This window comes from Teleopsis dalmanni, chromosome X (genome assembly GCF_002237135.1).
Source record: "Teleopsis dalmanni isolate 2A chromosome X, ASM223713v2, whole genome shotgun sequence".
In the NCBI taxonomy this organism is placed as follows: Eukaryota; Metazoa; Arthropoda; class Insecta; order Diptera; family Diopsidae; genus Teleopsis; species Teleopsis dalmanni.
The window spans coordinates 101,623,466-101,638,911 of NC_051848.1; the positions used below are offsets into that span (position 1 = coordinate 101,623,466).

General features: G+C 43.1%; 2 protein-coding genes across 2 annotated transcripts; both read right to left on the reverse strand.

Moving 5' to 3' along the window:
• Window positions 1–810: 810 nt before the first annotated feature.
• On the reverse strand, window positions 811–1,275 carry LOC119688859. The gene has a single exon (XM_038103520.1). The coding sequence runs from the start codon at window positions 1,273–1,275 to the stop codon at window positions 811–813; it is 465 nt and encodes a 154-aa protein (XP_037959448.1).
• An 8,082-nt stretch (window positions 1,276–9,357) lies between these two features.
• Window positions 9,358–9,822, reverse strand: LOC119688860. The gene has a single exon (XM_038103521.1). It carries the CDS (start codon window positions 9,820–9,822, stop codon window positions 9,358–9,360), a length of 465 nt encoding a protein of 154 aa, XP_037959449.1.
• Between the last annotated feature and the right edge of the window lie 5,624 nt (window positions 9,823–15,446).

Sequence of the window (15,446 nt, forward strand, 5' to 3'; positions counted from 1 at the left end):
CCACTTTTGGCATGGAAACATTACAAGCTTGTAGAATGCTATTCATGGTGTATACTGTTAGTGTGGTCGAGTTTAGTAAGGGATCTCTATCTGCAACCCTGCTGTCTATAGCAGCAAGTAGAGATGGTACATCTAAACAGTCCACCCTCCATTTCCGCGTACCGCTAGGTTGGTAATCTGTTGCAGCGCTATCCCGCAGTGTAATCTTGAATTCAATATATTGGTGATCGCTGCCGGTATAATCCTCCAGCACTTTCCAGTCTCTGAGTGCCCCTGAAAACATATCCGACACAAGTGTTATATCTGGAGTTGTGGCTTCGCATCCGGGTCTTCTGAATGTTGTAGCGAAACTTAAGTTTGCTACTGTAAGCCCCAATCTAGATACCATGTCAAGTACTCGTCGACCGCGTGAGTTTGTCGTCGTGGAACCCCATTCGATTGCTTTAGAGTTGAAGTCCCCTGCAATAATTAGGGAGCCTCCGATTTCTCTAGCCTTATCTTCTATATTATGGAGTTTGTTTTCAAATTCACCAATAGTGTCATTGGGTGTTAGATAGCAGCTTATAACAGTGTAATCATTTGTCCTCACCCATACATAACCTTCCCCGCTTCCATTATTCACAGCGTTAAGTGTTCCTTTTGATGGCGTCCAAATAGCTGCGGTTCCAGTGTGGTCCTCATACCATCCTGTGCTACTACTTTTCTTGTATTGCTCGCTTATGATGACGACGTCGATTTTTCGTTCTAGAACTAATTGAGAGAGCAGAGCGTCAGCCGTCTTGCTCCTATGCATATTTGCTTGGAGTATTCTCATATCCTTTTGCTAGTTTCACATTTATGGGAACCCGGTATGTGGTCCACCTTGATGTATCCTTTACTTGCGCAAATGCAGCATTTTGGCGGCCTTGTGCACTCTTTCAGCTTGTGTCCGCTTTCTCCGCATCGAATGCATAGGCCTTGACCTTTCCTGTCAGGTCCTTTGCAATCGTATTGAAGATGTCCTGTTTCGAAGCATCTGTAACAGCGTTTTACATCTTGTAAGAGTTTAATTCTGCATCTTACTAAGCCCACACGAATACGTTCCGTCTTTTGTAGTGTTTTAGCAGCTTGGCTTGATATGCATACATAGGCTCTCCGTTGTTCTCTGGTATTTGCACCAGAAAGTGCAATTCTTACTGCCGCTCTTACCTCATCATCTGTTGTAAGGCTATCCAAGTCGCGTTTTTCTATTTTTGCACGGGGTTTCAATTCAGTTATCTTTGCCACCTCTCCCATTGTTCCTTTTAATTCGGCATAAAAGTCGTTTTTTTACCACCTTTTCCTAGTTCTAAAAGTACAGCCCCACTCTTAGTTTTACGTATGGACCGGATGGCCACCTCTTCATCATCTGGCTTTATCTTCGTTCGGAGGTCCTTAAGAATATCCGCGTATGTGTGTCCTTCGTTTGGTTTGATGAGGACAGCTTCCGGTTTCTCACGGATCCTGGGCTTCTCTTTTCGTTTTGCCGCTTTCTTTGGAGGTGCTTCAGGCTTTTTTGACGTTTTTTGTTTTTTGCCTGTTACCTTTACCCATTTTTCTTCGTTTTTTCCTTCAGCGCCTTCTGTGGGGGCTTCAGATTCTTTCGTTTTCTGCTTTTTCTCTGGTGTTTCCGCCACTGGGCTTGTAGCTGTACGTTTTTGTCGCTGCACGGTTTGTGTGTCTACCGCATTGGTATCCCTTCGTGCCTTTTTTTTTAACTTCTGCCTTAAGCCAACGACGGTGGTAGTAAGCCATCGTATCGAACTGCGTCGCCAGTTCATGTACCCCCTCTTTAATGTCCGTCGAGACATTTCTTTGCCGATTTACGGCTTGCTTTATTTTGTTTAAGGCGACTATGCATTTTTCGAATGTCATCGCCTCTTCGCTCTTCATTCTCTGGGCAATATCATTTCCCGGTGAAATGAGTACATTTGTTTGTGGTGGCACCTTTGGCGTGCCCTCGTCCATTGCGGACTTCCTTTGGTCATCCTGCAGTGGCACTTTCGGTAACATCTGTGGTGTGTTAATATCATTTCCCACTGAAATGAGTACATTCTTTTGTGGTGGCACCTTTGGCGTGCCCTCGTCCATTGCGGACTTCCTTTGGCCATCTTGCAGTGGCACTCTCGGTAACATCTGTGGTGTGTTTTTGTTTTCTTTATTCATATCGATAGGGTCCAAACTCCTAGCCGCTATCGATGTTCGATTGTATAGTCGCTCGTAACGATCCCCATGGTTATCTATGCAAAGCAGGGAGGCCATGCGAGGGTTGACACAATTCCTTATGGGAGGTTGTGTTCAGAGCCAGGATCTGGCGCAAGTCAGGAGTACTCTCAACTGAGCCTATACCACCAACTTAATGGTGACGAGACATCGAACGTACTTGGAGACTTGCCAAGTTTTAAAAGGACGAAGGAAGATGTGGCATTAACCTGGAAGCCATTTCTATGAGATTTCACTCTCATATACTCAGGTAACAGAATACCACATCCGCCAGCCCAAAAATCATCGTTTAAGTAGTTTGTTCCAGTATGCCATAATCAGGATCTTACTGGGCTCAATCCTGATGGGTGTTTAAAACCCTGAATTCATAATCACGTCTATTTGATATGCATTGTCTGTTTCAGTGTGCATATTTTCAGCTTACGTGCCTAGTATAGTTTTCGTTGGGCACGAAAGAACTCCATCGATGGTGCAGATGCTCGCTCTCGGAACAGTGCACTCCCCTGTATCCCTCGATGATGCGCAGCTGTTTAACCACTCTCTGCGCACTTGGATGTCCCTCGTTGCCATCCCGGGATGGTGGACGCTTACTTAGAGCCGGCGTCTACTCGGCTCAGCTCAGGAGCTTCTCAGGGCTTTTGTGACCTTTTACGTCACACCCTCCGACGCCTGGCTGGATTTTAGTCGCCTCGTACGACAGGCATGCCTTACCGCGGGAATATTCTAACCCCTATCCCGCAGGGGGATTTGTAGCCACTATTGGCAATAGATAAATTACCAATACCAACCCTTATTTAATTTGCAAAGCAATGAAATCACTTACACAAATTCAAATACGAATTTTATACAAAGCACAAGCAAATTTATACTCAATACAGCGCACAAAAATAACACGCACAATGAAAGCACGCCTGCTCGCAACGAATGTTCAAAAAGAACTGGGGTAAATAGGGACATGAAGTTCCGGAGTTTTACGTGATTACCTGCCGTGTAGGCTTAACATCACGGCGTTCTTCACACGCGCATCGGTATATTGCGCCGATGAACGCTCCATTGGAAATCGTAAGAAATTCCGCCGGTACCAGTTGAAGTTATATGTTTGGATATAACTTCCCCCTTGGTGAAGAGCAACGCCTACCTAACACCTCTGCTTATCTATGGGTCACAGCACCCGGTTGGAAAAATGCAACTCCACATCGAATGAAAGTAATCAAATGAACGAGTATACAAATGAAAAAATGTGTAAATGAATGAGTGAATGTATAATGAAAATGTATATAATGAACATGTAATGAAATGTAATGAAATGAATACAGTCATTCTACCCGCGTATATTTGGGTTTTAACCACAGCCACCACGACACTCCCTTTAAGGAACCAACCTCAATGGTCAGAACTACTTACTGGTTCCACGACCAGATGACCTGCATTTTCTCAGACGCCCTATTTTCAACCTCAAGCCTACTTTGTCCTTCAATAAGGACGAGAAGGTCATCAACATAAGCAGAACATTCACAAGATTGCCCTAACTCTAGCAACAATGGTTCCATCATGAATGGTTCCATATTCCTCTCTGATTGGTGTTAAGTTTCCTTATCTTTAAAGACAAGTCTACATTCCACCACTTAATTTTATTACTATTTCTCCTAACCTTACGAAGCTTATTTCTATTGACCGAACCTACCCATTCATTTAGCTTAGCTACCTGAAGATCAACGTCCAAAGAACTAAAATCTTCGACAGACATGGTATATTCCTCTCTGATCCAATCAGAGTAATCAGACCAGGAGACACCATTTGTAAACCACCTTACATTCTGAAGGACCACAGACTCAACAGGCTCAGCCACCACAGACGAAATATCCACCTTTATCAGATTATGATCACTGAGGCTTACGCCCTCAATCACGTTCCAATCAAAGACAAATCTGTTGGCTGCATTATTAAGCAGACTCACATCAATGTCGCTTTGACCGTTAGGTCCAGAAAAGGTAAAAACCTCACATGGTTGATTAATTACATTAATACCATTAGCAGCGCACCACTCACTCAACATTTCACCACGAGAATGGCTTGAGTATTCTGCCGAAGATCTCGACATTTTACTATACCACATTGGTGAAATGGCGTTAGCATCCATCCCTATAATAAATGGAATATTACAAGCATTCAAGTGCACTGACCTCAAGAACTCGATATAGGCTTCCAGTGGATCGGAAAGTTTGCAGTACACACTAACAAAGATAAACCGACCGAAATATCCTTCAACAGAAACGGCCACACCCCATTTAGAAGATGTGACCTGAAGACATTCAAGCGCTGAATCAGCGACCACTACAGCAGACTGACCACAATCATCGGAGAAAATCCGAAATGCAGCAGTCAAACCCGCAACAGACTGTCTTTTTACAAACCTATTTGAACCATGCATCTGTTTGATGTATGGTTCCTGAATCAGTGCAACAACACACTCAAGCTCACCTATCGTTTGACCTAAAGCGCACGTAGAACTATACGACCTACCACAGTTTAGCTGAGCAAATGTAAACATAATTAGTGTCTAGCATTCGCTCTAGCTAACATACCGGCGTAAACCGGGCAGTTTTCTGACATCATTAGATGACCTGCCGGTTTAACCTTGAAATCACAATTTCGGCAACGTAACGCATTGACACAATTGAGTGCCCTATGACCTTGCACGCCACAACGACGACACACTTCGGAAGGAAAACGACAATCAGCTACTTTATGGTCAAAACCATAAGAACGATAGCAACCCATTACTGGGTTGAACTAACGGACCCTAAAACTAAACCACTTAATGTAGCAGCGACCATTCTCTAAAAGAGAGTTCATCACTGAGCTACAGCCTTCTAACATCACATTCAAAGAACCTTCTGACTTAGCGTCCTACGGACGACTGACTAACTTCACTTTCTTAGCAAAAGCATCCTGTGATATTTTTCCCTTAAAATTCAAATCGAACAACTCCTGCATGAACTCATCATGGGAGATCTGACTATAGACACCCTGAACTACAACCTTAGACCCTAACGTTTCCCTAACTGAAACGTCTAACCCTACTTCATTTAACTTAGTGTTAGCGGCTATTTTCTTTCTTTCTGCCACCGAAGGAGTCCGAATTATGGCATCACCATTTTTCAATGGCTTAACACCAAGTATTCTGACTCCCAAGGTGAGACCTATTTCCCTAACTACCTTGTTTACTACATCTTTAGATGATGCCTTTGCATCCTTACTCCTAACAACCAACGACCACGTCTCAGTGGGCTTAATCATTTGCTTCGAATCTATTACAGGGCCTACCTTACTGCTATTTGCAGTATTACTAACAACACTACTGTAAGACTGATCTGCTCTACCTACTTTGTTGGCAACAGCATGCCCACCTGAAGAAAACCACTTTTCAAAAACGTATTTAAGCAAATGAGAATTATTAAAAATAGCACAGCAAAACACTCAATATCAAGAATGTGAGAAAATACTACAATTCCGTAAAATCACACACAATTTCAACGAGCGTGGGAAAAAACAATTTCGCAAATTCACACACAACATCAACGAGCGTGGGAAAATACAATTCTGCAATCTCGCACACAGTATCAATTACCGTGGGAAACAACAATTTTGCAATTCCCACACAAATCAAGGAATGTCGGAAAACCTACAATTTCGTAAATTCACACACAATTATATACTAGTAACGTATTTAAGCAAATGAGAATTATTAAAAATAGCACAGCAAAATTCTACAATATGAGCAAATACCATAAAATTTCTTAGAAAATAAATACTCACAGCGCAATTTGTAGTCACTATTTTTTTTTTTTTTTTTTTTTTTTTTTTTTTTTTTTTTTTTTTTTTGCGGCAAGGAGGAGTGGAATGCCTACGCACTGACCACAATCCGGCGGCCCGGAAAGTGAGTGTCCGACTTGCACGGACTAAACCAACTCCCCCTCATTCCTAGAGACCTTGTCCTACCCCGGGACTACGTTAGTATTACTTCAAGGTAGGGTCTCTATTAGTCATCTAAGACTTCCATCGGTGTGACCTGCGTCCAGGCCCCGCATCTGCTGCAGGTGATTAACCTTATCCTTCGTCTTTGTGTGATTCATCTGGTTTACTCCAGTTGTCTTCTGTCAAGGTCTACTTTTTTCAATCTCAGGATCTTTTCAGCAAACATTTTTACGCGATCCCAGTTTGTTATGTCTTCGATCATTTTTCCCGTTACCGTCCTGGGAGTGAAGGTACCAACTTGCGTTGCAATTGCTTCTCGTTCGGGCAACCACTTATTGCACTCAAAGAACGTGTGTTCCGCGGTATCATCCTCCGCTCCGCAATATATGCAATTTGGTGACTCTACTTTGCGCATGCGATAGAGATAGCTGTTAAAGTATCCATGTCCCGACAGAAACTGAGTGAGGTAGTAGTTAACCTCGCCAAAGTCTCTTGCTAGCCAGGTTTTTAGATCTGGGATAAGCCTTGCAGTCCATCGTCCACGGCTATCTGAGTCCCAGCGTTGCTGCCATACTGCAATGGTTCTGCGTCTTACCAACTGCTTGTCGGTGTTGTTGTTTCCCATTCGTTTTGCCTGCCAACATGTTTTTCGCTCTTGAGCCTGTAGGTCAATAGGAATATTTCCAGTAATCACGAGAACCGCTGCTTCTGAAACGGTGTGATACGCTGAACATATCCTTAGAGCTGCTGTTCGCTGCACTGACGCTAACGCTCTTCTTCGGTATTCTGCTTGTAGTGCGTCTGCCCATATTTCGCTTCCGTATAGAAGAATGGAATTTACCGTAGCCATGAGGAGCTGTCTTTTACTCTGTGTGGGTCCCCTTATGTTTGCCATAAGTCTGCTCAATGCTGCTGTAGCTTTGCCCGCTTTAGATGCCGCTTCTTCAATCTGAGCCCAGAATGTTAGTCTGGAGTCCAGTCGAAGGCCTAAATATTTGACTGTTTTTTGTGACATTAAAGTTTTGTCGCATACTCGCATTTCGACTTCTAGCTGTATATGCTTTCTTGTGAGAAAGATCAACTCTGTTTTCTCCGCGGCGAGTTTGAGTCCGTGATCCTCTAACCATTCCTGTGTTCGTATCATTACCATGGTTAGCTTTCGTTGCGCTTCTTCTATATTTCTTGCCTTTATCACTGCTGCAACATCATCTGCAAATGCCACCAGATGTGTATCATCCGGCATTTCCAGCTCTAAGATACCATTGTAATTATCATTCCACAGCTCAGGTCCGAGAACTGATCCTTGTGCAGCTCCTGATGTGATTTGTTTTTCTTTTGGTCCATCGTGGGTGTCGTAGACTAGCACGCGATTTTTCAAATAACTAGCTATTATATCCATCAGGTAGCGTGGTACTCTAAACTTGTTTTCCAGTGTATTGAGAATATCAGCCCATCTTACACTATTGAACGCGTTTCGTACGTCAAGTGTTGCAAGCAAGACAATGTTCCTCGAATAGTGGTTACCAGTCTGTGCAGTCTTTACTGCCGTAACTATATCTTCTATTGCACCTAGCGTGCAGCGTCCTGTCCTGAAACCATGCTGTCTCGGTGACAAGCCACCTGCTGATTCGATTGCTGTTGTAAGTCGAGGCTTGATCAGTCTTTCAAGGAGTTTTCCAGCGGTGTCGAGCATGCAGAGTGGTCGGTATGCTTCAGCACGTTCTGGGTCGCCTTTACCCTTACTAATTAAAGTTAGTTTCTGTTTCTTCCAAATTTCCGGAAAGTTGCCTTCCATTAAACAAGCATTGTACATTTCTAGGAGTACATGTGGTCGTTCATTTGCAATCACTTTTAGTATCTCAGCCGGTATTCCATCTGGCCCCGGAGCTTTATTATTTTTTAGCGCACTAGCAGCTGCAAAAAGCTCTTGTTGAGTAAATAGTGGCGGCATTTCTCTCGGGAGATCATCTGATCTGCTTGGGAGCACCTCATGTGTCGGGAATAATGTGTCAACTATTTCCTTCATTTTTTCGCTTCCTAGTGCTGGGGTGGGTTGTCTGGCACCCAGCTTTTTAGTTACAATCTTGTATCCGGTGCCCCATGGATTGTTGTTTATACCTTCTCTTAGTTCTTCCCACTTCGCCTTTTTGCTTTGTTTTATGGCTTCTTTCAAATTTTTCTTAGCTATTTTAAACTCCACCTCCTCTATTTCAGCAGTACTTCTTCTCCGGGCTCTGGTCAGCTTTCGCCTGCACCTCAAACATATGGTCCTCATTTCCGCGATTTGCTCGGTCCACCAGTATGCGGCTTTCTTTCGGGTTGATCTTCCCACTTTTGGCATGGAAACATTACAAGCTTGTAGAATGCTATTCATGGTGTATACTGTTAGTGTGGTCGAGTTTAGTAAGGGATCTCTATCTGCAACCCTGCTGTCTATAGCAGCAAGTAGAGATGGTACATCTAAACAGTCCACCCTCCATTTCCGCGTACCGCTAGGTTGGTAATCTGTTGCAGCGCTATCCCGCAGTGTAATCTTGAATTCAATATATTGGTGATCGCTGCCGGTATAATCCTCCAGCACTTTCCAGTCTCTGAGTGCCCCTGAAAACATATCCGACACAAGTGTTATATCTGGAGTTGTGGCTTCGCATCCGGGTCTTCTGAATGTTGTAGCGAAACTTAAGTTTGCTACTGTAAGCCCCAATCTAGATACCATGTCAAGTACTCGTCGACCGCGTGAGTTTGTCGTCGTGGAACCCCATTCGATTGCTTTAGAGTTGAAGTCCCCTGCAATAATTAGGGAGCCTCCGATTTCTCTAGCCTTATCTTCTATATTATGGAGTTTGTTTTCAAATTCACCAATAGTGTCATTGGGTGTTAGATAGCAGCTTATAACAGTGTAATCATTTGTCCTCACCCATACATAACCTTCCCCGCTTCCATTATTCACAGCGTTAAGTGTTCCTTTTGATGGCGTCCAAATAGCTGCGGTTCCAGTGTGGTCCTCATACCATCCTGTGCTACTACTTTTCTTGTATTGCTCGCTTATGATGACGACGTCGATTTTTCGTTCTAGAACTAATTGAGAGAGCAGAGCGTCAGCCGTCTTGCTCCTATGCATATTTGCTTGGAGTATTCTCATATCCTTTTGCTAGTTTCACATTTATGGGAACCCGGTATGTGGTCCACCTTGATGTATCCTTTACTTGCGCAAATGCAGCATTTTGGCGGCCTTGTGCACTCTTTCAGCTTGTGTCCGCTTTCTCCGCATCGAATGCATAGGCCTTGACCTTTCCTGTCAGGTCCTTTGCAATCGTATTGAAGATGTCCTGTTTCGAAGCATCTGTAACAGCGTTTTACATCTTGTAAGAGTTTAATTCTGCATCTTACTAAGCCCACACGAATACGTTCCGTCTTTTGTAGTGTTTTAGCAGCTTGGCTTGATATGCATACATAGGCTCTCCGTTGTTCTCTGGTATTTGCACCAGAAAGTGCAATTCTTACTGCCGCTCTTACCTCATCATCTGTTGTAAGGCTATCCAAGTCGCGTTTTTCTATTTTTGCACGGGGTTTCAATTCAGTTATCTTTGCCACCTCTCCCATTGTTCCTTTTAATTCGGCATAAAAGTCGTTTTTTTACCACCTTTTCCTAGTTCTAAAAGTACAGCCCCACTCTTAGTTTTACGTATGGACCGGATGGCCACCTCTTCATCATCTGGCTTTATCTTCGTTCGGAGGTCCTTAAGAATATCCGCGTATGTGTGTCCTTCGTTTGGTTTGATGAGGACAGCTTCCGGTTTCTCACGGATCCTGGGCTTCTCTTTTCGTTTTGCCGCTTTCTTTGGAGGTGCTTCAGGCTTTTTTGACGTTTTTTGTTTTTTGCCTGTTACCTTTACCCATTTTTCTTCGTTTTTTCCTTCAGCGCCTTCTGTGGGGGCTTCAGATTCTTTCGTTTTCTGCTTTTTCTCTGGTGTTTCCGCCACTGGGCTTGTAGCTGTACGTTTTTGTCGCTGCACGGTTTGTGTGTCTACCGCATTGGTATCCCTTCGTGCCTTTTTTTTTAACTTCTGCCTTAAGCCAACGACGGTGGTAGTAAGCCATCGTATCGAACTGCGTCGCCAGTTCATGTACCCCCTCTTTAATGTCCGTCGAGACATTTCTTTGCCGATTTACGGCTTGCTTTATTTTGTTTAAGGCGACTATGCATTTTTCGAATGTCATCGCCTCTTCGCTCTTCATTCTCTGGGCAATATCATTTCCCGGTGAAATGAGTACATTTGTTTGTGGTGGCACCTTTGGCGTGCCCTCGTCCATTGCGGACTTCCTTTGGTCATCCTGCAGTGGCACTTTCGGTAACATCTGTGGTGTGTTAATATCATTTCCCACTGAAATGAGTACATTCTTTTGTGGTGGCACCTTTGGCGTGCCCTCGTCCATTGCGGACTTCCTTTGGCCATCTTGCAGTGGCACTCTCGGTAACATCTGTGGTGTGTTTTTGTTTTCTTTATTCATATCGATAGGGTCCAAACTCCTAGCCGCTATCGATGTTCGATTGTATAGTCGCTCGTAACGATCCCCATGGTTATCTATGCAAAGCAGGGAGGCCATGCGAGGGTTGACACAATTCCTTATGGGAGGTTGTGTTCAGAGCCAGGATCTGGCGCAAGTCAGGAGTACTCTCAACTGAGCCTATACCACCAACTTAATGGTGACGAGACATCGAACGTACTTGGAGACTTGCCAAGTTTTAAAAGGACGAAGGAAGATGTGGCATTAACCTGGAAGCCATTTCTATGAGATTTCACTCTCATATACTCAGGTAACAGAATACCACATCCGCCAGCCCAAAAATCATCGTTTAAGTAGTTTGTTCCAGTATGCCATAATCAGGATCTTACTGGGCTCAATCCTGATGGGTGTTTAAAACCCTGAATTCATAATCACGTCTATTTGATATGCATTGTCTGTTTCAGTGTGCATATTTTCAGCTTACGTGCCTAGTATAGTTTTCGTTGGGCACGAAAGAACTCCATCGATGGTGCAGATGCTCGCTCTCGGAACAGTGCACTCCCCTGTATCCCTCGATGATGCGCAGCTGTTTAACCACTCTCTGCGCACTTGGATGTCCCTCGTTGCCATCCCGGGATGGTGGACGCTTACTTAGAGCCGGCGTCTACTCGGCTCAGCTCAGGAGCTTCTCAGGGCTTTTGTGACCTTTTACGTCACACCCTCCGACGCCTGGCTGGATTTTAGTCGCCTCGTACGACAGGCATGCCTTACCGCGGGAATATTCTAACCCCTATCCCGCAGGGGGATTTGTAGCCACTATTGGCAATAGATAAATTACCAATACCAACCCTTATTTAATTTGCAAAGCAATGAAATCACTTACACAAATTCAAATACGAATTTTATACAAAGCACAAGCAAATTTATACTCAATACAGCGCACAAAAATAACACGCACAATGAAAGCACGCCTGCTCGCAACGAATGTTCAAAAAGAACTGGGGTAAATAGGGACATGAAGTTCCGGAGTTTTACGTGATTACCTGCCGTGTAGGCTTAACATCACGGCGTTCTTCACACGCGCATCGGTATATTGCGCCGATGAACGCTCCATTGGAAATCGTAAGAAATTCCGCCGGTACCAGTTGAAGTTATATGTTTGGATATAACTTCCCCCTTGGTGAAGAGCAACGCCTACCTAACACCTCTGCTTATCTATGGGTCACAGCACCCGGTTGGAAAAATGCAACTCCACATCGAATGAAAGTAATCAAATGAACGAGTATACAAATGAAAAAATGTGTAAATGAATGAGTGAATGTATAATGAAAATGTATATAATGAACATGTAATGAAATGTAATGAAATGAATACAGTCATTCTACCCGCGTATATTTGGGTTTTAACCACAGCCACCACGACACTCCCTTTAAGGAACCAACCTCAATGGTCAGAACTACTTGCTGGTTCCACGACCAGATGACCTGCATTTTCTCAGACGCCCTATTTTCAACCTCAAGCCTACTTTGTCCTTCAATAAGGACGAGAAGGTCATCAACATAAGCAGAACATTCACAAGATTGCCCTAACTCTAGCAACAATGGTTCCATCATGAATGGTTCCATATTCCTCTCTGATTGGTGTTAAGTTTCCTTATCTTTAAAGACAAGTCTACATTCCACCACTTAATTTTATTACTATTTCTCCTAACCTTACGAAGCTTATTTCTATTGACCGAACCTACCCATTCATTTAGCTTAGCTACCTGAAGATCAACGTCCAAAGAACTAAAATCTTCGACAGACATGGTATATTCCTCTCTGATCCAATCAGAGTAATCAGACCAGGAGACACCATTTGTAAACCACCTTACATTCTGAAGGACCACAGACTCAACAGGCTCAGCCACCACAGACGAAATATCCACCTTTATCAGATTATGATCACTGAGGCTTACGCCCTCAATCACATTCCAATCAAAGACAAATCTGTTGGCTGCATTATTAAGCAGACTCACATCAATGTCGCTTTGACCGTTAGGTCCAGAATAGGTAAAAACCTCACATGGTTGATTAATTACATTAATACCATTAGCAGCGCACCACTCACTCAACATTTCACCACGAGAATGGCTTGAGTATTCTGCCGAAGATCTCGACATTTTACTATACCACATTGGTGAAATGGCGTTAGCATCCATCCCTATAATAAATGGAATATTACAAGCATTCAAGTGCACTGACCTCAAGAACTCGATATAGGCTTCCAGTGGATCGGAAAGTTTGCAGTACACACTAACAAAGATAAACCGACCGAAATATCCTTCAACAGAAACGGCCACACCCCATTTAGAAGATGTGACCTGAAGACATTCAAGCGCTGAATCAGCGACCACTACAGCAGACTGACCACAATCATCGGAGAAAATCCGAAATGCAGCAGTCAAACCCGCAACAGACTGTCTTTTTACAAACCTATTTGAACCATGCATCTGTTTGATGTATGGTTCCTGAATCAGTGCAACAACACACTCAAGCTCACCTATCGTTTGACCTAAAGCGCACGTAGAACTATACGACCTACCACAGTTTAGCTGAGCAAATGTAAACATAATTAGTGTCTAGCATTCGCTCTAGCTAACATACCGGCGTAAACCGGGCAGTTTTCTGACATCATTAGATGACCTGCCGGTTTAACCTTGAAATCACAATTTCGGCAACGTAACGCATTGACACAATTGAGTGCCCTATGACCTTGCACGCCACAACGACGACACACTTCGGAAGGAAAACGACAATCAGCTACTTTATGGTCAAAACCATAAGAACGATAGCAACCCATTACTGGGTTGAACTAACGGACCCTAAAACTAAACCACTTAATGTAGCAGCGACCATTCTCTAAAAGAGAGTTCATCACTGAGCTACAGCCTTCTAACATCACATTCAAAGAACCTTCTGACTTAGCGTTCTACGGACGACTGACTAACTTCACTTTCTTAGCAAAAGCATCCTGTGATATTTTCCCTTAAAATTCAAATCGAACAACTCCTGCATGAACTCATCATGGGAGATCTGACTATAGACACCCTGAACTACAACCTTAGACCCTAACGTTTCCCTAACTGAAACGTCTAACCCTACTTCATTTAACTTAGTGTTAGCGGCTATTTTCTTTCTTTCTGCCACCGAAGGAGTCCGAATTATGGCCTCACCATTTTTCAATGGCTTAACACCAAGTATTCTGACTCCCAAGGTGGGACCTATTTCCCTAACTACTTTGTTTACTACATCTTTAGATGATGCCTTTGCATCCTTACTTCTAACAACCAACGACCACGTCTCAGTGGGCTTAATCATTTGCTTCGAATCTATTACAGGGCCTACCTTACTGCTATTTGCAGTATTACTAACAACACTACTGTAAGACTGATCTGCTCTACCTACTTTGTTGGCAACAGCATGCCCACCTGAAGAAAACCACTTTTCAAAAACGTATTTAAGCAAATGAGAATTATTAAAAATAGCACAGCAAAACACTCAATATCAAGAATGTGAGAAAATACTACAATTCCGTAAAATCACACACAATTTCAACGAGCGTGGGAAAAAACAATTTCGCAAATTCACACACAACATCAACGAGCGTGGGAAAATACAATTCTGCAATCTCGCACACAGTATCAATTACCGTGGGAAACAACAATTTTGCAATTCCCACACAAATCAAGGAATGTCGGAAAACCTACAATTTCGTAAATTCACACACAATTATATACTAGTAACGTATTTAAGCAAATGAGAATTATTAAAAATAGCACAGCAAAATTCTACAATATGAGCAAATACCATAAAATTTCTTAGAAAATAAATACTCACAGCGCAATTTGTAGCCACTATTGGCAATAGATAAATTACCAATACCAACCCTTATTTAATTTGCAAAGCAATGAAATCACTTACACAAATTCAAATACGAATTTTATACAAAGCACAAGCAAATTTATACTCAATACAGCGCACAAAAATAACACGCACAATGAAAGCACGCCTGCTCGCAACGAATGTTCAAAAAGAACTGGGGTAAATAGGGACATGAAGTTCCGGAGTTTTACGTGATTACCTGCCGTGTAGGCTTAACATCACGGCGTTCTTCACACACGCATCGGTATATTGCGCCGATGAACGCCCCATTGGAAATCGTAAGAAATTCCGCCGGTACCAGTTGAAGTTATATGTTTGGATATAACTTCCCCCTTGGTGAGGAGCAACGCCTACCTAACACCTCTGCTTATCTATGGGTCACAGCACCCGGTTGGAAAAATGCAACTCCACATCGAATGAAAGTAATCAAATGAACGAGTATACAAATGAAAAAATGTGTAAATGAATGAGTGAATGTATAATGAAAATGTATATAATGAACATGTAATGAAATGTAATGAAATGAATACAGTCATTCTACCCGCGTATATTTGGGTTTTAACCACAGCCACCACGACACTCCCTTTAAGGAACCAACCTCAATGGTCAGAACTACTTGCTGGTTCCACGACCAGATGACCTGCATTTTCTCAGACGCCCTATTTTCAACCTCAAGCCTACTTTGTCCTTCAATAAGGACGAGAAGGTCATCAACATAAGCAGAACATTCACAAGATTGCCCTAACTCTAGCAACAATGGTTCCATCATGAATGGTTCCATATTCCTCTCTGATT